This window comes from Cynocephalus volans, chromosome 3 (assembly GCF_027409185.1).
Source record: "Cynocephalus volans isolate mCynVol1 chromosome 3, mCynVol1.pri, whole genome shotgun sequence".
NCBI classification, from domain to species: Eukaryota; Metazoa; Chordata; class Mammalia; order Dermoptera; family Cynocephalidae; genus Cynocephalus; species Cynocephalus volans.
The window spans coordinates 84,209,083-84,232,495 of NC_084462.1; the positions used below are offsets into that span (position 1 = coordinate 84,209,083).

Sequence of the window (23,413 nt, forward strand, 5' to 3'; positions counted from 1 at the left end):
TACTTGTGAGTTAGTGAGGTCCCATCACTGGCCAGTATTAAGTGGTGGCCAGGTGACCATGTGTCAACAACACTGTAGATGGCATCTCTCTATATGAGCAGGAGTGGGGAGATATTGGATAGTGTTTCCAATTCTGAGACTCTAGAATCCTCTTCACCTCTTTGACTCTCTGCTCTTTATAATATGCTAAAATGTAAGTCTTCATCTGTCCTCTGTACAATGTGATTTTTGCATTGATTATTTAACCTCTCAGAGAATCAGTTCAATCATTTATAGAATGGTAGCAGAAATACCCAAACTGCCAGTGGTATTGTAAAGATGTAATTAATTACTGTATCTGGAAGAGTTTTGTGAACTGTAGAATTCTTTCCACTTATAAGAAAATATATTTAATTGGTAGAATAACTTCTCAAATTACTGGTGGCTTTGTCTCTTAAACACCAGCCCCTGTCTCAGGCAGGTTACCAGATATTTAGTTTCATGTTCCTGCCATCATATCTAATTCCAACATGGCAATAGGAAGACAGCCCTCCTGCCTTCATGCTTTCCCAGTCACTGGAGCTGAAACCCCTCAGTCACCCTGGGCTCCCTCTCCCTCTTGCACCATATTCAGTTACCAAGTTCCAATGCCTCTTTCTTTCTTGTATCACTCAAATGCATCTTTCACTTTCTACTCTTAAAGCTACCACGTTGGTGATAGCCCTTATCATCTTATGACCTCCATAACTCTGTGACTGTAATCTTGAACTATGCAATCTACTTTTGCACATTCCTATTAGGTTACTATTACGGACATGACACTTTTAGCATACCATATTTTCAAAATCATCATTGCATCCTCTTTTATAGAATGTACTGAGGGCACAAAAGGGCCTCTGTAGTTTGAACCTAAACATTTCCTCTCAACCTCATTTTACACTGTTTCATTATGCAAATACCCACTTAAGTCCAACCAGTCCACAGTGTGATCTACTCACTGACTCCCAGCTCTCTTGTCGTGTGCCTTTCCATGGTGAAACCCTTTTTCCGTGATTATATTCATGTCATGAGTCTTCCCTCAAGGAGACCTTCCTGTTCAGCCTGTGAAGTCGCATCTGTCCTTCAAGACCACCCCAGCTTTTCCTGATCTCCTGAGTGCATACTGGTTGCTCCCCTCCTCTGAATCCTTGTCACTCTTTATCTGTGCCCTTCGATTAGTATTTGTATCACACTGCTCCATCTCTTACACTGCTGTCTTGTAAGTTAACACATATCAGCATGTAAGTGTCAATGTGTCTCTTTCATTTTTTAGTTAAAACTAGAAATTCCTTGAGAGAAGGAGCAGAGCTGCTTCACAAAGGGGAGTCTCAGGGAGTGTGGAAGAATCTTGGGGGGCTTGTGCCTTTCTAGTGAGAAGGTGCTGTGCACAGGAAACCAAAAGGCCAGAGGACAAAGTCTTAAGGACTTGAGCTATTGCTTCGGGCAAAGAGTTGGATTTAATAGTTAGCTTCATTGAGAAAGAATGAAGTGTTTATTAAGAAAAAAGGAAAAGACAAAAAACCCCAAACCAAAAAACCCCCACACTGGATGCAGTAGAGTATGTGGGATCTTGGGTTTAATGGTGGAAAGAGGGTCCTCCAAAATGAAGCTCAGGTGATATGATAGTTCACAGTTAGGAGGAGTTTCCTATAGGCCAGGAACTGTTTCAGTTGCTTTACATGTGATAACATTTAATTTTCCCACAGTAATCCTTTAAACAGTAGTAGTGCTCCCATAGGAGAGGAGAGGAACCTGCATAGCACACTCTTGTCTCTCTCGCTCTCTTTGTGACCTGCTGCTCTGCTATTCTGCTTGTCGGTGCCATAACTCCCCACGTAGTTTCCGATATTTTATTTACATTTGTATTCATAGCCATCTTCTGACATTTGTAAAGGCTTCCACGCTAGATATGTCAACATGTGGGCTTCACCAATGTACGGCTAGGTGCTGAGGAGCACTATTATTACATCTCCATGGGGGTTGGGAAGAGCTAGGCAGGAAGTATAGTTTTCTTTAACTTCAAAAATAACCAGAAAAAAATTTTTTTTCTTGTATTTGTCATGAAACTGCAAAATAGATAAATAAATAAATAAAGCATTTCCAACCTAGTTGTGATTTGTGAGGGGAAAAAAAGAATAGTACTGCTAAATAAAAATCACGATAAATATTGCCTGCATGCCTAGCAAGCCATTCTTTTTATAACCTCAATAAAACTCTCTAAATTCTTTTAACTCTTTAATATTTACCACATATTGAAGGTCTTTCACACCCTCGTTTTACTGAATTATGGGAACGTGCCAATGTTTCTTTACAAGCATGAGTGTGAGAAGCGTGTCTTTTTTTGTCATACTTGTGTATACTCTTTGGGTAGCAATTTCCCATAAGCACTTTTTTTTCTTCCAACACCTGTATCATACTTTTGGCAAATCCATGCTGATAATTTATTTTTCAAACTTAAACATAATTATAACCTATCTTTAACCATCTAAAGTTGACTTTTTTTTTTTAGAAATTACTTGATAGATACTCAAAAATTATTTTCTGCCACACTGTCTCTTTATACATCAGATTAAAATATGCCACTCTCTCCCATAAAATATATTATCGTTTCTCTTTTTGCTGACAAACTAAAGTTGAGATTCTTCACCTTGGTATTTAAGCCTCAGCATCCTTGCTCCAATCCAATGTTCCTCTTTCCTTCCCTGTGACAGTCAGCCAGTCATGATCTGTTTCTCTACACTAGACTACTGAAGTTCTCAGGCTGACAAATATCTTGTCTATATCACTTATGTTTTTCTCTAGGTCTACAATGCCTTTCTCCCATTGTTTTGCCCTTCTTCATCTTCTAAATTCCAAAACTTCCCTTTCCAGAAAGCTTTCCACTAGACATGCAGAGAAAATTCATCACCCTCTCTGCTCTCCCCAGCACTTTGTCCATAATTCTTTTATTTTATTGATTGTAGATGTTTTTGTTCCTGAGTCAAAGGCAAGACCTCTCATCTCCAGCCTCCTCCTTGCTGTTCACCTTATTTTCTCATACAGGAAGCTCTCAGATAACAATTTTCGAATTGCAATCCTCCAAACTAGATAGATTATTTTGTTCCTCCCGTGAGCGGCTGAGTTTTAAATAATGCAGAAACTGTACTTGTAATGATAAAAAAGATGCTGAGAAGTAGCCACTAAAATTGCCTCATGGATAATGGACAGCAGGGTAGGGTAGGACCTCAGTCACGGTCAGAAAACTCAGAGGCATAAAATGTGGTTCCTCACCATATTTTTCTGTTTGTCTGGAATCCTGAGTGTAAGAAATGATGTTATCTAGGATTAAATAAGAAAGTAAGTAAATTCCAAAGCTATTTTGAATTCATATTTAGTCTAAATTCCCTCTTTTATACCAAGAAATTCAGATTCTTAAAAGGCCCTGATCCACATGCTTATTATTTTTAGAGAAATCTTTGTATTGTCACTGCATGGTGTCAAATATATCTGCAACATATACTGCAGAGTGTTATGTTTAACTACATGTAATGAGTGCTCCAGGGGAATTGGAAAGGGTGAGAAAAATAAAACCAGCCATCTTTTTTTCTCGGTATTTCAGACTTCATCATAAAATGAGGTTTGTCCAAGATTGAAGAATTTCCTTAAGTCTTTGGATTCATGCTCAAGTCAAAGAATATCAGCAACTGGGAAAAGGTCTCCTGTTTCTCTTTGAAAGAAAACCACATTTCAGGGAATCTCATGGCAGTCCTGGGTCTTCTTGAGAAACGTGTTTGGGACTCGAAGCCCAACTAAGACTTCTTCAAACTAGTGGCTTCTTCAGGAGTAGGTACCCAATGTCTGTTCCACCATTGTATCTTGGCGTAGATAAATTTGTCTTTGATTTTTACAGGTTCACAGCTGGAAGGAGTTTAGCCTCTGGTCTCAGATGAGACTTTGGACTTTTATGTTGGTGCTGGAGCAATCTAAGAGTTTTGGGACTGTTGGGATGGAATGATTGTATTTTGTATGGGAGAGTGACATGAGTTTTGGGGGACCAGGGGCAGAACGATGGACTTTGGATGTGTTGTTCCCACCAAAACTCGTGTGGAAATTTGATCCCCAATGTGGCAGTGTTGGAAACTGATTGAGTCATGGGGGTGGATCCCTCATGAATGGATTAATGCTCTCCCTGGGTGGGGGGAGTAATGAGTGAGTTCTCACTCTATTAGTTCCTGCGAGAGTTGGTTGTTTATACGACCCTGGCACCTCCTCTCCCTTGCTTCCTCTCACCATGTGATCTGCATGTACCATTTGGCTGCCTGCCAATTTCTGCCGTGGGTAGAACAGCCTGAGGCCCGTGCCAGATGCAGCTGTCCCAGAAACATAAGCCAAATGAAGCTCTGTTCTTTATAAATTACCCAGTCCCAGGGAATTGTAATAGCAATACAAAATGGATACAGTGAGTTTGCACAAACTGACTAGGTTATCTGTTAGTTGTCTCATAGCTGCCACCTTATCACTTTTACTTTCAAATACTATTGATTTGGCTGCTTTGGCAGGTGAATGGTATGTGTCAAAGCTCAACCATCCTACCTGTAGCAGATGATCATAATTTCTGTTACTTCTGTCATATTTGACATTCATGACTTATAATTGAAAAATTACATGTGACTGGTGTGACAAAATAGTACCAGCTCAATTAAAGTTTTAGAATTTAAGAGAACTGATATTTTCATAAATACTTGAATAGGGGCTGAAAGATTTTGAATTGTTTTCAAATAATTAGAAAATAATCTAAGTAATTGAAATATGGTATTTTAATATAAAAAGAAGTCATCTCTCTGAAGAAATATAATCCATTTTGGCCTGCTACATTTTACTCACACTTTATAAACATTTAATGAAATAATGTGACATAGAAGCAAGGACACTGACTTTAGAGTTTGGTGTCCTTTCTCATCTCTACTAATTATGAGCAGCCTTGGGCAAACAACTTAAACCTTCTTTCCTTTAATTCTCTTATCTATAAAATGTGAACGATCAGTCTTGACCTACCTAACACTCAGAATGTTTATAAAGATCAGGGGAGATGATGTACGTACATGAGAGAGACATGAAAAATGCAGAACATTATTTCAGCTAATATTCTACAAGCTCCTTAGCATTCTCCTTCTTCATTTTCTCACTTTCTCATTTCCAGCTTATTTGATTAAATTGAGCTTAAGAGGAATTAAAGATCATCTCTTTGGCAGCCTTTGGGAATTAGCCTGGGTAGCATCTGCTGCTTTGACCTAAGAACAATCTTTTCCATGAGGTCTCTGCTTGCATTATAAGTACTCTTTTTGCTGGACCCCTGGCAGACACTGAATCTTTAGCTCTTTTACAGCTAGAGTTACAGTTCTTTTCAATAGTGCTTTTTGTTCTCTTGAATTCCTTTGTAGTCAACATCAGAATTAGTACTTGGTAGGAGGACAGTCCATTGGGGCAAATCTCAGAGGCACACAAGATAAAGGCAAAGGGGCATTGAAAAGCAGTTATCAGGTAAATACCTTGGCAGATAGGCAGACCACAGTGTCAAGAGAGCCTCACAGCAGGCACAGCAAGCCTAGCATGGAGATTCCCAGAAAAAGAGTTGGCATCACAGAAGTTAGGGAATAGGGGCACTGGAGACCTGACCACACTATCTGAGGCTCAGAAGAACCAGTCAGATTCCAGTCCTGAAGGAAGAAGACAGTGACATGGACCTCTTTACTGGCTCTTGAATACTAGATAGTAGTTTTGTCCCCAAAGAAAAAGACAAGCATCTGGTGGCTGAGACTGAATTCAAAGATTGTCATTGACGACTTGAAGAGGAAGACAGGATATTGAGCTGTCAAGGTGTGGGTCAAAGGGATTTGCTTGGAGATCAATACAGTCTCAGAGTCTGGGCAGAACTTGGCCTGCAGGTGGTGGTCATGTGGCACCACTAAGAATAATTAGAGAAATGTTGGAGTTGGGGACAGGAGCCAGGTCTGTCAATACTTAAAATGACATTCCCTGCTTCCACAAACCTTATTTTATTTTCTCTCCTAAAGTCATGTGCTTACCTAATCAAGTTCATGAAGGGCTGGATTCAGATTCTAAAAAATTTTACATTTTTCTTAATCTCTTCATCGTGCATGTTAGAGATTGTATTTTTTTTTCTACTAGCACTTATATGTAGCTATTAGTGATCTTACAACTCCCAAAATTAGTCATTTCATCCTCAAATTTTTGAAAATAATTTTTAAAAAACTTTTGAAATTTTTTCCTGTAGTCCATTTTTCCTCAACATTGTTTGTAAAGTTTCCATATTTTCAGACAAAATTCTTCCGTATCCTTATAAACTCCATTTTTGTTATCTCATTGCCTAAATTCACACTCCCCAGTTGCTACCAGGTGTCACAAAATTCTCATCTCACAACTTTTATTTACAGTTTTCAACACTGCAGCAGCAAAAGATGGCTTCATATGAAATGCTGAAACTGCAAAACAAAAGCCATGATGTAGCACTATTGTGAAAATATGCAATAGTTATTCAGACTGAACTCTATTTTAATGAATATCATTGTAATGTCAGTTGCTATCCAGTGCTCTGCAAATGGCTCATGGTAGTTAACAGTTCTTTGTTATACTGTTTATACATCCTGAATAACAGACGCTTCCCCGGTGAAGAGTGAAAACGTTAGGCATAGTTTGAATTTAGAAAATAAATTAACTTTTCAAACTCTTTTGTAAAGTTTCACATATAAATATAAAAAAATGGATATAAAAGGAATTACATGAAAACAAATAATTTCTAAGTTACATCTTGAGATCTGTACACATTTAGCACACACTACAATAACTTTTGGTCAACCTTTGGCTATGAAAAACTGATGCATACAACACAATGCCTTCAAGTTTTCAGCAGAAAATAAAATAAAATTATTGTACTTACTAAGAGAGGAGAAGGTTGATTTTTAAAAAATCATTTCAACAAGCATAGAAAACATAAAAACAAATTCTGTTAACCCCAAATCCTCTCAAAGCATCTGTTTAACTGGGTTTGGGGGATACATGTCTTCTTTGAAAACATATGTTACAACATAGGTTTCACACACATTTTTTAGAGAAAGACAAAGTGAGCAGGTATAAGGACAGGGTAATATGGATATAACAAGGAGATGGAAAGGGCTATATCTGATATACTCCTAGAATGTATCAATTCAACTACGTACTGTATGTATGGATGGCACAGCTCTATAGATATGCGTCAGGGGTACCTATGCATGGGGTTATATGGGAGGCTTTCTGGATGCATATTCAGGGGACTGTAACCTTACCTTGATGGTAGCCAGGACCACTTCCATTATAGCACATTGTCTTGGTGTCAAACCCTTGGCATCCTCCCGCGTCATGTGCTCCTGGAAAACAGGTTAACAATTGCTTATAAAATAACCAGTTCATTTAATAACTACTCTCAAACAAAATCCAAATAATTCCCATATTCAAACATTTCCTATTTGAAATATTTTCTTCATATGGATGCATTTAAAATACCTATTTTATTATATATGTAATAAACATCCATTTTGCCAAGGGAAGAACTGTTAAATGTTGTCTTAAAAAGTAGTATTTTGTTAGAGATATGGCTTTATTTTTTTCACTTGTAAGTTAATATTAGGAAAAAAAAAAAAAAAAGGAGGGAAACCTGGAAAATTGAATCTTTTTCACCTGAATTCTTTCTTGTCTGTCACATTGAGGAATGTCAATCATGGAAGGAATTTAAGGGGTAAATTTTAGCCTCTCCTAATTACTAGTGATAAAGTCTATTTCAAATATAATGCCCCCACTTTATTCCCTTTCTCAGATCTCCTTAATGACTACTCATTATTGGGAAAAGGCCCAAAGAATTTTCTGAATTTAGCTTGCTCTGGAGATTTTCTATTTTTTATGATTATTTTTAATATTTTAGAACTAATTTTGAAATTGATTTTATATTTTACAATTTTTTTTATTGTTCATTGTGGTCTGTTTCAACCCACAATTCAAAGCTTATTTAGAAATATGATGGTAGAAAGTTAGAGAAAATAATAAAGGAGATAGAAATTTGTCTAAGAGAAAAAATTTTAAATTCCTGACCCCCCCAAATTGATACAAGTTCCCCAGGGCCACACTATTGAATTCAACAACATTCAACAAATATTTGTTGAGTACTTATTACGTTGATACTATTCTAGGTGATTGAGATATATGGTTCAACAAAAGGAAGACTTTTGTCCTCCTGGAGCTTAAATTCTAACTTATGTAAATGCCTTTGTGTGAATTAGAGGAAAAGTCCCATGTGGGTGGACACAGCTCTGAGAATGCATGTCTTTATTAATGGATGAGTGCCTTTGGTCATAATAAAAGGCATCTTTTCTTCTATGTGGGTACAGCTCCAAGTCAGCATACATGGCTTGACAAGTGGAGCATGGACTTGATTTTAGCCATCAATTGCTCCCTTAATCAGGCACTTTTGTGCAATGCATAAACTGTGCAATCACACCCAGTTACTTCTCCTTCTCTTCTGCCCTTTTTCTCATTATGTTGTCTAGTAGATATCATGACTTCCTGAGGATAATGTGCATGTCTAACCAACTTCTTTAGCTTTCAGTGTATACCTTGGCAAATGTCACCTGCTAGGCATTAGATATATTTTTGATAATTGAATTGTACTTCCTTCAGCACATCTCATAGGATCTAACATTCTTGAATGGAATAATTGTCTCGAATATTGTTGAAAATATGATGTAATGTTTCATGGATCCATGATACATACATTTATGCTTCTTACTGCATCTTTTTCTGATATAGGGATTTCAACTTAAACGTATGAGTTCATTTAATATTTCCAGATAGTAATATTAAATACCCATCGAGACCTAAAGAGTAATAGGAAGTGTTGCTGAGTTATAGGGGAAAATGCATGGGGACAAGTAAATACGGATATTTTATTTTAAATAAATCTCTCAGGCTTCATCCATCTTGATTGCTTTATGATGTGGTCATATCACTTTTCTTAACACATACTACTAAATGATCTATGTTGCTGCTTTAGAAAAATGTAATTCTTGCTAGAAATACTTTTCTGGGATTTCACAACTCATTCAAATAAGGGGGTCTCCAAGAGCATGCCAGAGGTCCTAAGGCAGGAACTGAGGCCAGCACCCTCTGCCCAGGTGCAGGCAAAAAATACAGCTTGCCCAGGGTCCTAAGGCAGGAGCCGAGGGCAGCATACCCAGGAGCACACCAAAAAAACAACTCTTGCATGGGTGGCCCACCACAGCTATCACCATAGCCATGGCTGCTGCAAAAGTAGTGGACACCACAGCAGTAGCCGCAACTTCCATGCAGGCAGCCAGCCATTCCACTACATTGACACAAGAAGAATCACCAGCACTGACTAGAAAAAGAAGAGGACATCTCTCTTCTCAAAGGCCACTCCAGAGTAATAGAAGAAGCAAATGCTCTACCAGATAACCAGACATCAACGTAGACACTAGAAATGTGGAAACCGAAGAAAATATGACATCACCGAAAGAATATAGTAATTCTCAAATACCAGACACTATAGAGCAGGAAACCCTTGAAATAACTGAAAAGGAATTCTGAGCAACAATCTTAAGGAAACTCACTGGGATAGGAGAAGACTCAGTTTGACAACATAATGAAATACACAAACGAAAAAAATCCAGGATATGAAGGAGGAAATTTACAAAGAAGTTAATAACTTAAAAAAGAACATAGCATTTTAATATAGGTGTTTACAAGTGTAAACTTTCCTCTAAGCACTGCATGAGCCCAGCATCCTATAAATTTTAATATGTTGCACTTTCATTTTTATCTCAAAATACACTCTGATTTCCTTTGAGATATATATGTTTTACCCATTGTTTATTTAGGAGAGTGTTTAATTACCACACATTTGTGAATTTTCTAAATTTTGTTCTGTTATTGTGGTCAGAGAATATATTTTTCTATGATCTTTGTCTTTTTAAATCTATTAAGACTTGTTTTGTGGCCAAAAACATAAAACAATAAATAATTTAAGAAAAAAGAAAAGAAAAACCAAATTGTTGCTAACAGTCTAACCCAAGTAGCCATGCTTCCATAGCCAATGTTAATCCACCTCTGCTTCTGTAGATCTTCCTGGACTTCATGCTTCCCAGAAGTCTTATGTAACATAAGTTGTTCTTATGTTACATATATGAACATGGGGAGTTTGTGCATGGGCAGCATAGTTCTTCCTTTCTTAAGTAAACAATAAATTTAGCTTTGTGCTTTTGTTTCAGAAAAAAAATAAATAAATAAGGGGGTCTCTGAGAGAGGTCAACAATGACTTATTGCCCAAGTAAAAATCTTGCAGTAAACTTACAGTTCTAGATGTATTTTCCTCAATTGTTTTTGATATTGTATCACTGGTCTGTGATGATTTGTGCTTATTTTCTTTTATTTTATAACAAATGAATCAGATCCTATTAAGTAGTAATGTCAGGTATATATATAATATACCTACATTATGAAGTTCCAGAGTATGAAACACTGTAGAATATGTCAAACTATTAAATTAGTACTTGTTTAATAAATTAATTCTAAATCATAGTCAAATGCCGAAAAATAATTAGTTGCCCACATTTTTCTATTTTTCTTGAGTAAGGTAGTTATCTATTAATATTTCTATATAGGAGTTATGACATTATCTGTCAGTGCAATCATTTCAAATAGTACATTTCCAGCACATCAAATCTGCTTTCAAACTAATATATTAAAAATCTAAAGACCCATGGTATAAAATTATTTAAAAAGTGACATTCTAGTAATATATGGGAAAATGGTTTTGGAAAATTTGTAAGGGTTCTCCATGCCAGGTGGAATTTCGTTTTTTTTGTATGAGATTGTAAAGGATTTATTGCTGTCTAATTCAACAACAACTAAATTAACTAATAATTTAAAAATAAAAAATCAAGGGCCAACAATAGAATAATATGATCTAGAACTAAGGTATTTTCATATTACCTATGGAGGATAATAAGATTCTAATTTCAGTCCTTCAGATTATTTTAATGTTGATGAAATAACCCTGTTAGGTCACTTTATTTATAGTTTGCTTTTAGGTTATTATAATTAAAAGAGAATTCACTGAATTGAAAAGATTTTGGGGCCACAAAGGGTGCCAAGGTGCTGTTTTCTATAAACTTTGGTTTTTCTCACCCAGCATGCACATACAGTTCAAAAAGATCATGGAAAGATTTGTATTATCTTTCAGTTCTATTTTTTTCATGAACTTTTTGAAGTACCCTCATATTCGTATCCTCTGGAGAGCCAGTATCTATCCCACTCAGAGTTCATAAGATTTGTCAGGGTTGACTTCACCTCCAGCTCAGGGTGGGTATGTGAGTTAAGCCAATTGGCACATGTCTTCTCAGGCCACTGTGATTGGCTTAGGAAGCCATTCATGTGCCAGTAGACTTTGCTGGCATTCCTCGGACTGAGATAGATGTTCTTTTCTACATGATTTGAAATTCAAAGGATGTAAAAGCAGAGACAACCATCTTACAAACAGGAAGAAAGGTCTGTCATGGTAATACATCACACAAGGAGAAGAGCAGAGTTGAGAGGTAGTGAGTAACCAGGACCTGTAACATTGTTTGAATTCCTAATTAAGCAGTAATGGAAACCAGAGTTACCCTGGACTATAACACTTCATGTAGCAATAAATTCCCTCTTTGCTTATGTTAGTTTGGCTTTCCGTCACTTGAAACTGAAACAGTTCTAGCTGATGTAATATTCAACTCAGAAAACTAGAGCCTGGGGAGATGGAGTGTGTTTTCTAATATCATACAGATGCTAGATGCATGGCCAGGGCCATTTCTTTTGTAATGAGAGTCATGCTGTTTCACTTTCATTGTTTTACATGAGAAACTTCAGCACTGTATAAATCCATTTTTTAAAGTAGAGTCCAGAAATCTCAGGAAGGCAATAAAAGTGATAAAGAAAGGGACAGAGATCCAAGATCCAAAACAATGGTTTGGCAGTGACATCTACCTTCTATCTTCCCTCCCAACCAATAACAGCACTGAACACCTTTAAGAAACAATTTAGGTGATGGTTATATCTTCCAGATGAATTATTGGTTTTATAATTTTTCCTAAGGAAGGGGATAAAATAGGATACTGAAATTGTAAGGCACATATTTTATCTCAGTAAATAATTATGCAAATTGGTTGTCCTTCCCCTGTGTTATAGACACAACAATACCAAGTGATATCTGACTATTAGTTACCAGCTGGGGAGAAATGAGATTGCGTCCTCTATAAGTGGGAGGTGGCATATTCTTTGCAGTTACCAAGCAAAGATAATATATGCATTATCTCATTTATTCTCAAAACAATCTTATGAACCAAGTGTTAAAATTTTCTGCATTTTACAAATGCCACATCTGAAGATTGGAACGGTTAAATACATTGGCCGATATTACATAGTTGAAAGCAGTTAAGAAAGAATTTGAACGAAGGTCATATAAGATATAGGATGGAAGATACAGGCTTAGAAGACAGGGCTGAAGAAGGTGGAGTTGCTCCTCCTGAAATGCTGTCCAGTTTAATAGAAACCCTTCCTCTTAACCCCTCCCTCAGCCAAAGGCTTTCTCTAGAACCCTAGGTCCTGGGAAAAGAATTAGAGAAACACTGGAATAAACCATCCAAAGCACTGGTAGAATGAAAAACTAGAGTCTGGAACATGTGTATGGACCCAGCCCCTTAATTCTATTTTAGGAGGTAGAAATGGAATGAAAACAATGTTTATTTTAACCAGACAAGTTCCTCTCCTAGACAGATGGGAACTGAGGTTTCCTGTATAACTCCAAATTTTGGGGAGTCTAAAGTGATAATTAAGGGGAGGGTTCTTTAGTCAGCAAATCCCCACTTATTATGGAGTTGAACATGTTGACAAGTTCAATGTCTACGTTGATGAGGTTTGTTTTCCCATATTCTATTTCTTGGTGTTAAGACTTCTCTAGACTTTACTAGATTTCTATGCAGTGTTCCATTCTGCCTTCATTCATGCAAAACTAGTTCAACATATGGATGAAAATATGTTCTCTAACTTACTCCAAAAGCAATAATGCTGAATGCTACAATATAAAGTTAAAAGTTCTGAAAGTGGATTGTGAGGTCACAGACATACATGTTCTTAATCCATGCTAGATACCATTACTAGCAGAAGGATGGTTTCTTGTACAGCTATAGTTAGCTCATTACTTTTCATGGACAACCAGTAATTTCCTTATTCTTATTACCTTCAGTTTGGATAATTGTCCAAGATCCTTAGCTGCGATGAAAATCATCTGGGGTCCCTAGAAAAATACAGAGAAAAAGAGAGAGAAGACTCAGTCTTAAGATCTTCAGTATTAGTCACAAAAGAAATATAATCAATGGAGAATTTTCTCTATTTCCCTTATATTTTTGGCTTTTATGCCAGATGCCCTTCATTGCTCTATTTTAGAGATTGGGTCAAAGATATCTAGTTCTTCTGACAGTATAACAGTCTTCATAGGTATCCCACTTAAAGTCTTAAGTTTGGGTTACTGAATGGGTTACTGCTAATGTAGCCAGTTTAATGTGGCATATTAATTAAATCAGTGATCTCTAACTTTATTTATTTTTAGCAGGGGCAACTCCCTTACTCCACTCCCACCCAAAAGAAATCTATGCAAAATTGTAAGATATAGGCCTGAAGAAGATGGAGCTACTCCTCTTGAAATACTGTACCACTTATTAGAGGCCCTCCCTCATAACCCCTTCCTCAGCCAAAGGCTATCTCTAGAGCCCTAGTCCTGGGAAAAAGAATTCGAGAAACACTGGAATAAATCATCCAAAGCACTGCTAGAATGAAAAACTAGAGACATGTGTGTTGGTATATGTGACTGGAAAAATATTAAATTTAACCAAGTTCGTGAGTAGCTTGGAATATTTTCACAGTAAGGAAAATCAGCTATTCTAGACTAATATTCTCTAGATTTTCTATTGGAGTACATATATTCATTCAGATATTAAAGATGACAAGGCTCACCGCAGCAGCAACTATGACTAATGTTGCTCATATTTTGTCACCAGCACCGAGCACAGTACCTACTACATGGTAGAAGCTCAAAAAATATCTATTCAATGAATATAAATGAATGAATAAATGATATAGGTTTACACAGAGCTTTCAATGCTAAAAAAAAAAAAAAAAATCAGGTAATGGTAAGCTTTTCTAGGGAAGATATAGAAAATGAAATGTTGTATATAGCATTTCTGTTGTAACATGATATATAAGTTCTTGAAAACCCTCATATTTGTACAAAATTGTGCACTAAAAATAATAGGGTTTATGGGGAAAATAGCAGTGGACAGCACAATCAAAGCCCATGCAACTTTATTACCAAAGAACTATTAAAAACAATGATTGCTATTTTGGGAGATGGCCTGGATAGCTGGCAGGGAGTTAAGAAAGACTGATGGCTACCTCAAGGGGTATTGAAAATGCAAAACAAACAGATAGAAACAAAACAATAGAGTACAATTGTGGGCTAAGACAATGCTCATGCAAGTAAATCTCTGAGCACAGGGGGAGGGTAGCCTGCCGTGTGTGAGAGCCAGGCAAGGTGCAACTTTCTGGAGAGGAAATCTATGTGCAGGGGCTTTCTTTTTAAAACAGTCCTGTGCTGTAGACAAGGTGAGAGTTCTTTCCTTTTCTGTTGAAGTTGTAGTTCTATTATATTGCAGAGCCTCTTAACTAGGGAAATTTTCATATAAACCAACCCACCTTCCAGATTATATTGACATTCCCCTGTTGATCGATTTCATGGGAGCTAACTGATGTTACAGAAATGTTTTATGTATTATGTATTATAGCAGAAAGAAAGTGTGTGTGTGTGTGTGTGTGTGTGTGTGTGTGTATGATTTGTATATGTTCAGTTGATTAGAGCATAGCCTTATAACACCAAGGTCGTGGGTTCAGATCCCTGAACCGACCAGATGTCAAAAAATAAATAAAAATTTAGTCTATAAATGATTAAACCACACACTTACGGCATTAAGAACAACTCAAAGTTATTCACATTTTATTACTCACTGTTTGGCAGTAAATCAAAAACATATGCATCTTGGAACACTTTATTAGAAGAAATTTTCTATACATATAATTCAATTGGATGAATATGGACTGAGTGTGCATGATTAATGGTGTCAACATGTACTTTAATTAGGTTTGTAATGACTCATTATTTGCATCAATTTATATTCCTCAGTCACAGAAAAAAACAAACAAAACCAAACACCTGATTACTCCATAACAGTTGCTCGTCAGGGTTATTTTTTTCCTTGCTTGGCTCAGTATATGTGAACTGAGATTCCTGGCACTGTATATCTGCTTGAACATTGTCTAACTTTGCTGCCAGTTGATCGTTCTTGTTCTTTTTTATTTCACTATGTGTAATACAATCCCATTCTTGAAATCCACTAAAAGGTGTCTACTCTATTAACCTCCAAGTGGGGAAGTAATAGATGAAAGTAGAATAGAAATATGAAAAAAAATTCCATGTAGCAGTATTGGAACTATCTCCTTTAATAGTAAAATTTAAGAAAGAAATACAATGGGTGTATTCTATCGTAAACCTATTTCCATGTGGGTTCATAATAAAATTAAATAAAAAATTAGATGTGTGGACCAGATACCCCATAAATTGAACTTTGATACTTTTTTTAAGTATGAAATTTTGTTTTTAAGAGATGAAGTTTTGAATGTCAAACAAATGTGAAGTTTGACTGCTACTGCTACTATTTAAAATGGATTTGAATTTAAAAAGTGTAATTTGAATGATCATTGTTGAGAAACTATATATCAAACAATTTTTCCCAAAATGAACTTAATTAGTATTTCGTCTGGATCAAAATCACTCATTGAGACAAAACAGAACAGTTAGCTGGGTGATCGAAAGTATAACTAAATTTTCAGTACTTACTGTTTGATCTATCAGAGGGAGGACAATTTGTTTTTCTATTTTGTTGAGAACTAGCTTCCACAGCTCTTTCAAAACCCGCTTCAGTACTGTTTTCTCACAGATTTTTGCTGACAGACTTAGTCTGAAATAAAATAAAAAATATACTCAATTTTAAATCTCACATCAACGTATCAGATTGCTTTATTGATCTGAAATTCACATTACCTGCTGAGATTCAAATACCTGAATAGGCTTTTATAATTTTCAAAAGCTAAATTCCATTTACTGAAAAAGATACACAATATCAAAACTCTGTTTCATCATACTATACATTATAATATTCACTATATTTGGTAGAAAATGAAATCAGAGTATTTCTTCCCTTAAATTGTTTTTTATATTTACAGGCTTTACAAAGAAAAACACCTATCAAAGCACAAAACGTAAATATACTTTTAAAGGCAAAAGATTCCTCTTTACTTGTATTTAATCTTTATTAAACCAAGAGAATTTCTGAGATCTGTTGCCAGAGTTTGGCATGGGGGTTGAGAAGAAGGTGGCGGAACCAATATTTTTCTCCCACCTGATGAAGCAAAGGCAGACCATTCACCACAATGGAGTTAAGGCTCCCAAAGTGCATGACTTTTACCCTCACCTCTGGTGTGCTTTCAGTACGTGCCCATAGTTATGGTTTAGGCCAAACACCAAGGAAACACATTTTTATCACTACTGGGCACTGAACCAACCTAATGATATGACAAAGATGCATGTAATTTTACCAAAGAGCTAAACTTTACCAACTTTAATAGGTGTGATACTTTATCAATTTTTTTCATGGTGAAATAATTTGTACAACATTTATATAACAGTTTAGAAACTTCTTCTGCACATATTTCTTATTTATCACTATATCCATTTTAGAAATCAAAAACAGGCTGAGAGAGGTTAGGGTACTTGTCTGAGGAAGCAAAGCTAGTAAGTTAAATTCAAAATTAGGCTGTCCTCTAAATTCAGCATGTCTTCCAATGTCCCATAGTGCCTATGATGAATGTGCTTGTGTATGAAGGCCCAGCATCTACCTAGGCACAGTGCTATGTAAATATCTATTAAATATAATATAATATGACACTGGACTCTTTGAGACTCCTTTAATGAAAGTGAATTAAACCTATTTTGCAGAGGGCCAAAAGTGAGTTGTATATTTCAGGGAAAACTCATTCTAGCTTTTGGACTCAGAAATTATAACCTGTGCTCTGGTCCTGATGGACAGAATTTGCTGTTTTTAACATTTAAAGACATACATAATTAATATTAGTAATACATAATTTAAATAGCTAAAATTAATAATTAGTATTTAAAGGCATGTGACATGTGAGAGGCAAAGAGAGATTTCCGAAATACATTTTCATGTAGAAGCATTTCTCCTAACACTATTGTATGTAGAAACCTAATATATAAAAATAAGTGAAAGCAACCTTTTCTAGATAAAGAGGAGGGTTGGGGAGCCCTGAGGCATATCCGTGGAACTTTAGCTTCACTACTTTGTAAACCACTGTTCCACAGAAGCATTTCTAGCTTGCTGGTGAATATTTGTGGTATGGGCACAGGGCGGAAACCAGCAGATGTGTCATGTCATGGCAGAGCAATAACAGCTATCCTCAGAGAAATTCCTAGGAAGATTTGAGATGCAACAAATCTGCCAATTTTGCTGCAGATGTGTAATTTCCACTTTCAAAATGCCTGTGTTTAGGAATTAATCTTGTTTTTATGGTCAGCTCATGTACTTGGCATGCTAACTAACCCTGCTTAGACTGCAACTGAAAGAACAGGAATAAAATAGTTGACATATTTGCAGCTCTTCACAGGATTTCTGCTAGTTGGAAACAGAGTTCGCAGCTCATTTTATAGAGTGGTGAGGTTTTGATGGAGAAAGTGAACATAAAGAAATAAGATGTTTTATTTAGAGAGGCTGCACAAAGACAAAGTAAGCCTATAAATTTACAGTACAAGTAGAACATGATTTCTAAAGGGATTTTCTCAAAACTACCTTGAAGACTTTCAGCCCTCTATTGTTTGTTTTAAATAATAGAAATACAGGAGAAATGTAGCAACTACATCCTTAATTTAGTCAAAATCAACCAACTTGATAATGCAAGACCTTTACCTGAACTTATTCAAAATTTTAAAAACATGTATTTTGGAACCTAAGCTATCTAGATTAACTGAACAGAGAACCACTTAACCAGATAATTTTCAAATGGTATGTGTACTAGCTGGCCATAGAGAGTTCCTTTTATATAGCTGATCATATTTTCACAAAAACTTCATCCAGCCGTTTTACCTCCCCCTGAAATGCCTGTCCCTCTTTTCCATATATTGAAACCCTGTTTATTCAAGTACTCTTTATTTATCTTTCTAAACTGTTAGCTCCTTGAAAACAGAATAAATATCTGGCTTCTAACATTCTCTCCTAATCGGTGGTTTTATTTTTTTTAATTTTATTTTTAAAAATTATTTATTTATTTATTTATTTATTTATTACTAGTATTCATGAGATACAAAGCTAATTGTCCCCCCTCCTGCCCATGATGTGGGGGCCAGATTCATACTGGGGCATATCCATTACCAGAAATTACTTTTGTACCCTTTGTCCCCTCCCAATTATCCCCCAACTTCCCTCCCCTTCCCCCTCTCCCCTCAACTCCAATTTGTTGCCCTAGGAATGTTCCTTCCCTCTGTTGGATCACGGCACTACTGTGGTCTTTCTTTCCTGCCTTCCTTTCTCTCTTAGCTCTCACATATGAGTGAGCACATGAGGTATTTATCCTTCTCTGCTTTGCTTGTTTCACTCAACATAAGTTTCTTCAGGTTCATCCATGTTGTTGCAAGTGGGAGTATTTCATTCTTTTTTATGGCAGAGTAGTATTCCATAGTGTATATATACCACAGTTTCCTTATCCAATCATCTATTAATGGACATTTAGGTTGGTTCCATATCTTAGTTATTGCAAACAGAGCTGCAATAAACATGGGAGTGCAGGTTTCTCTTCAACATGATGATTTCCATTTCTCTGGATAAATACCCAGAAGAGGGATTGCTGGATCATATGGAAGATCTATCTGTAGTTGTTTGGGAAACCTCCAAATTGTTTTGCATAGTGGTTGTACTAATTTACAGTCCCACCAACAGTGCAGTAGTGTTTGCTTTTCTCCATACCCTCCCCTGCATTTGTTATTCACCGTCTTTTTGATTATAGCCAGTCTAACTGGAGTGAGGTGGTATCTCAATGTGATTTTAATTTGCATGTCCCTGATGACTAGTGATGTTGAGCATTTTTTCATGTATCTGTTGGCTATTTGTATTTCTTCCTTTGAAAAATGTCTATAAGCTCCTTTGCCCATTTTTTAATTGTGTCATTTATTTTTTTTACTGTATGATTGCTTGAGTTCTATGTATATTTTGGATATTAGTCCCTTGTCGGATGCATAGTTGGTAAAAATTTTCTCCCACTCTGTAGGTCGTCTTCTCACTCTGTTGATTGTTTATTTTGCTGTGCAGAAACTTTTTAGTTTGATATAGTCCCATTTGTTTATTTTTTCTTTTGCTGCTTGTGCTTTCAGGCTCATGTTCATAAAGCCTTTGCCCAGACCTAACTGCTGAATTGTTTCACCTATATTTTCCCTTAGGAATTTTACAGTTTGGGGTCTTATACCTTTGTCTTTCATCCATTTTGAGTTGATTTTAGTGTATGGTGAGAGATGAATATCTTGTTTCATTCTTCTGCATATGGATATCCAGTTTTTCCAGCACCACTTATTGAAGAGGCAATCTTTTCCCCAATGTAGATTTTTGTTGCCTTTGTCTAATATCAGATGGCTATAAGCCTGAGTAGTGATTTCTTCATTTTCTATTTGACTCCACTGGCCTGAATGTCTATTTTTATATTAGTACCATGCTGTTTTGGTTACAACAGCTTAAGTATAATTTGAAGTCAGGCAGAGTTATGCCTCTGGCTTTGTTTTTTTTTTTTTTTTTTTTGCTCAGGATTGCTTTGGCTATTCAGGGTCTTTTGTTTTTCCATATGAAAGGTAAGATTGTTTTATCCATTTCTGTGAAGAATGTCATTGGTATTTTGATGGGGATTGCATTGAATCTGTAGAACACTTTGGGTAGTATAGGCATTTTCACAATGTTAATTCTTCCAATCCAAAAGCATGGAATATCTTTCCATCTTTTTGTGTCTTCTTTAATTTCTTTCAGAAGTGGTTTGTAATTCTCATTGTAGAGGTCTTTCACCTCTTTGGTTAAATTGATCCCTAGGTATCATATTTTTTTGCTGACAATTGTAAATGGGCTTACTTTCTTTATTTCTCTTTCTGTTAATTCATTATTTGAGTATATAAATGCTGCTGATTTTTTTGGCATTTATTTTGTATCCTGCAACGTTACTGAAGTTATTAACCAGCTCTAGGAGTTTTTTGATAGAGTCTTTAGGTTTTTCTATATATAGTATCATGTCATCTGCAAATAGGAATAGTTTGACTTCATCTTTTCCAATCTGGATTCCCTTTATTTCTTTCTCTTGGCTGATTGCTCTAGCTAGTACCTCCAGTATTATGTTGAATAAAAGTGGTGAGAGTGGACATCCTTGTCTTGTTCCTGTCCTTAAGGGGAAGGCCTTCAATTTTTCCCCATTCAGATTAATACTTGTGGTGGGCTTGTCATAAATGGCTTTTTTAGTGTTAAGATATTTTCCTTCTATTCCTAATTTGTTGAGAGTCTTTATCATGAAGGAATGTTGAATTTTGTCAAATGCTTTTTCAGCATCTGTTGATATAATCATATGGTCTTTGTCCTTGAGCTTGTAAATGTGATGTATCACATTTATTGACTTTTGTATGTTGAACCATCCTTGCATCCCTGGGATAAATCCCACTTGATCATAGTGTATAATTTTTCAAATATGTTGCTGTATTCTAATTGCTAATATTTTGTTGAGGATTTTAGCATCTAGGTTCATCAAGGACGTTGGCCTGTAATTTTCTTTTTTGTGTGTGTCTTTATCTGGTTTTGGTATCAGGGTTATGTTGGCCTCAAAGAATGAGTTTGGGAGAGTAGAGTCTGTTTCAATGTTTGGAACAGTTTCATGAGAATTGGTATTAACTCCTCTTTAAAAGTTTGATAGAATTCAGCTGTAAAGCCATCCAGACCTGGACTTTTTTTTTGTTGGAAGATTGCTAACTACTCCTTCAGTCTCCTTGCTTGTTATTGGTCTGTTCAGGTTTTCTGTCTCTTCTTGGTTCAGTCTTGGTAATTTATATGTGTCTAGATACTTATCCATATTTTCCAGATTTTCAAATTTGTTGTCATACAGTTGTATAATAGTCTCTAATGATTCTTTGTATTTCTGTGGTGTCAGTTGTAATGTCCCCCTTTTCATTTCTGATTTTTGTTATTTGGGTCTTCTCTCTCCTTTTTTTGTTAATCTAGTTAATGGTGTGTCTATTTTGTTTATCTTCTCAAAAAACCAACTTTTAGTTTTGTTGATCTTTTCTATTGTTTTTGAGTCTCTATTTCATTTAGTTCTGCTCTGATCTTAATTATTTCTTTCTATCTACTGCCTTTAGGTTTGGATTATTGTTGTTTTTCAAGTTCTTTGAGGCATAGCATTAGGTCATTTATTTGGAGTCTTTCCATTTCTTGATATAAGCATTTACTGCAATAAATTTGCCTCTTAGTATTGCTTTTGCAGTATCCCAAAAGTTTTGCTATGATCTATCTTTATTTTCATTAGTTTCTAGAAATTTTTTGATTTCCTGTTTAATTTCTTCTTGGACCCATGGGGCATTCAGGAGCCTTTTATTTATTTTCCATGTATTTGTATATCTTCCAGCGATTTGCTTATTGTTTATCTCCATTTTTAGTCCATTGTGGTCTGAAAAGATTGTTGGAATGATTTCAATTTTTTAAAACTTGCTGAGACTAGATTTGTGACCTAATATGTGGTCTATACTGGAGAATGTACCGTGAGCTGATGAGAAGAAAGTGTATTCTTTAGCTGTTGGGTGAAATGTTCTGTGTCTATCTGCCAGGTCCAGTTGGTCTAGGGTGTAGATTAAATCCTGTGTCTCTTTGTTGACTTGTTGCCTGGAAGTGCTGTCCCATACTGAGAGAGGGTGTTCAGATCACCCACTATTAATGTATAAGGACCTATCTCCTTCTTTAGGCCTAAGAGTATTTGCTTGATATATCTGGGTGCTCTGGTATTGGGTACATACATGTTTATGATTGTTACATTTCTAGCTGGATAGTTCCCTTTATCATTATATAATGGCCTTCTTTGTCTTTTTTTAATGTTTTTTGGTTTAAAGTCTATTTTGTCCAATATATGAATACCTACTCCTGCTTGTTTTTGGTTTCCATTTGCATGGTATATCTTTTTCCATCCCTTCACTTTTAGTCTATGAGTGTCTTTACAGGTGAGGTGGGTCTCTTGAAGACAACATAAACTTGAGTCTGCCTTTTTAATCCAGTCAGTTAGTCTGTGTCTTTTGAATGGGGAGTTTAGTCCATTCACATTTAGAGCAGTTATTGAGAAGTGTTGTTTAATTCCTGTCATTTAATTGCTATTTAGCTGGTTTAAATATCTTTTGACCATTATTTCTCCTTTTATTTCTCTTCTTCAGTGTGAGTTGGGGATTTAAGGTGGAATGGTTTAGTTTCTTTATCTTTCCTGCTGGCATTTTTGTTTTAACTGCGGGTTTTGCTCTTTCTTGTGTATTCATGATGATGGTCACCATTTTTCAGAATCCAAATGAATGACTCCCTTGAGAATTTCTTGCAGGGCTGGTCACGTGGTGGTGAAATTCCACAACTTTTGTTTGTCTGAGAAATACACTATTTCTTCCTCATTTTTGAAGGAGAGCCTTGCTGGGTAAAGAATTCTTGGCTGGCAATTTTTTTCTTTCAGTATTTTGAATATATTGTTCCACTTTCTTCTGGCCTGTAGGGTTTTGGTTGTGAAGTCTGCTGTTAGTTTGATGGGGGTTCCCTATAAGTGACCTGACGCTTTTCTCTTGCTGCTTGTAGAATTTTCTCTTTGTCTTTGAGCTTTGCGAATTAACTATAATATGTCTTGAGGAGGATCTTTTTGAGTTGAATCTGTTTGGGGACCTTTGAGCTTCCTGGATCTGAAGGTCTGTATCTCGCCCTGGGAAATTTTCTGTTACTATTTCCTTGAATAGGTTTTTGATACCTTTTTCCTTCTCCTGCCCTTCAGGAATACCCACAATTCAGATGTTAGAGTGCTTGAGATTGTCTGCTATCTCTCTTAGGTTTTCCTCATTATTTTTAATTCTTTTTTCCTTTTTTTTTTGTCTGCCTGAGTT

At 36.0% G+C, this 23,413-nt stretch overlaps 1 protein-coding gene across 2 annotated transcripts in view; it reads right to left on the reverse strand.

The window, feature by feature from the left end:
* Positions 1–23,413, reverse strand: part of UNC13C (unc-13 homolog C) — a 568,114-nt gene that overhangs the window by 62,459 nt on the left and 482,242 nt on the right. For both annotated transcript variants that reach the window (XM_063089570.1, XM_063089569.1), the window contains 3 exons: positions 16,046–16,166; positions 13,337–13,393; positions 7,341–7,421 (listed from right to left, as the gene is read on the reverse strand). In XM_063089570.1, the coding sequence (XP_062945640.1) occupies positions 7,341–7,421; positions 13,337–13,393; positions 16,046–16,166 (259 nt within the window). The remainder of the gene's footprint in view (positions 1–7,340; positions 7,422–13,336; positions 13,394–16,045; positions 16,167–23,413) is intronic.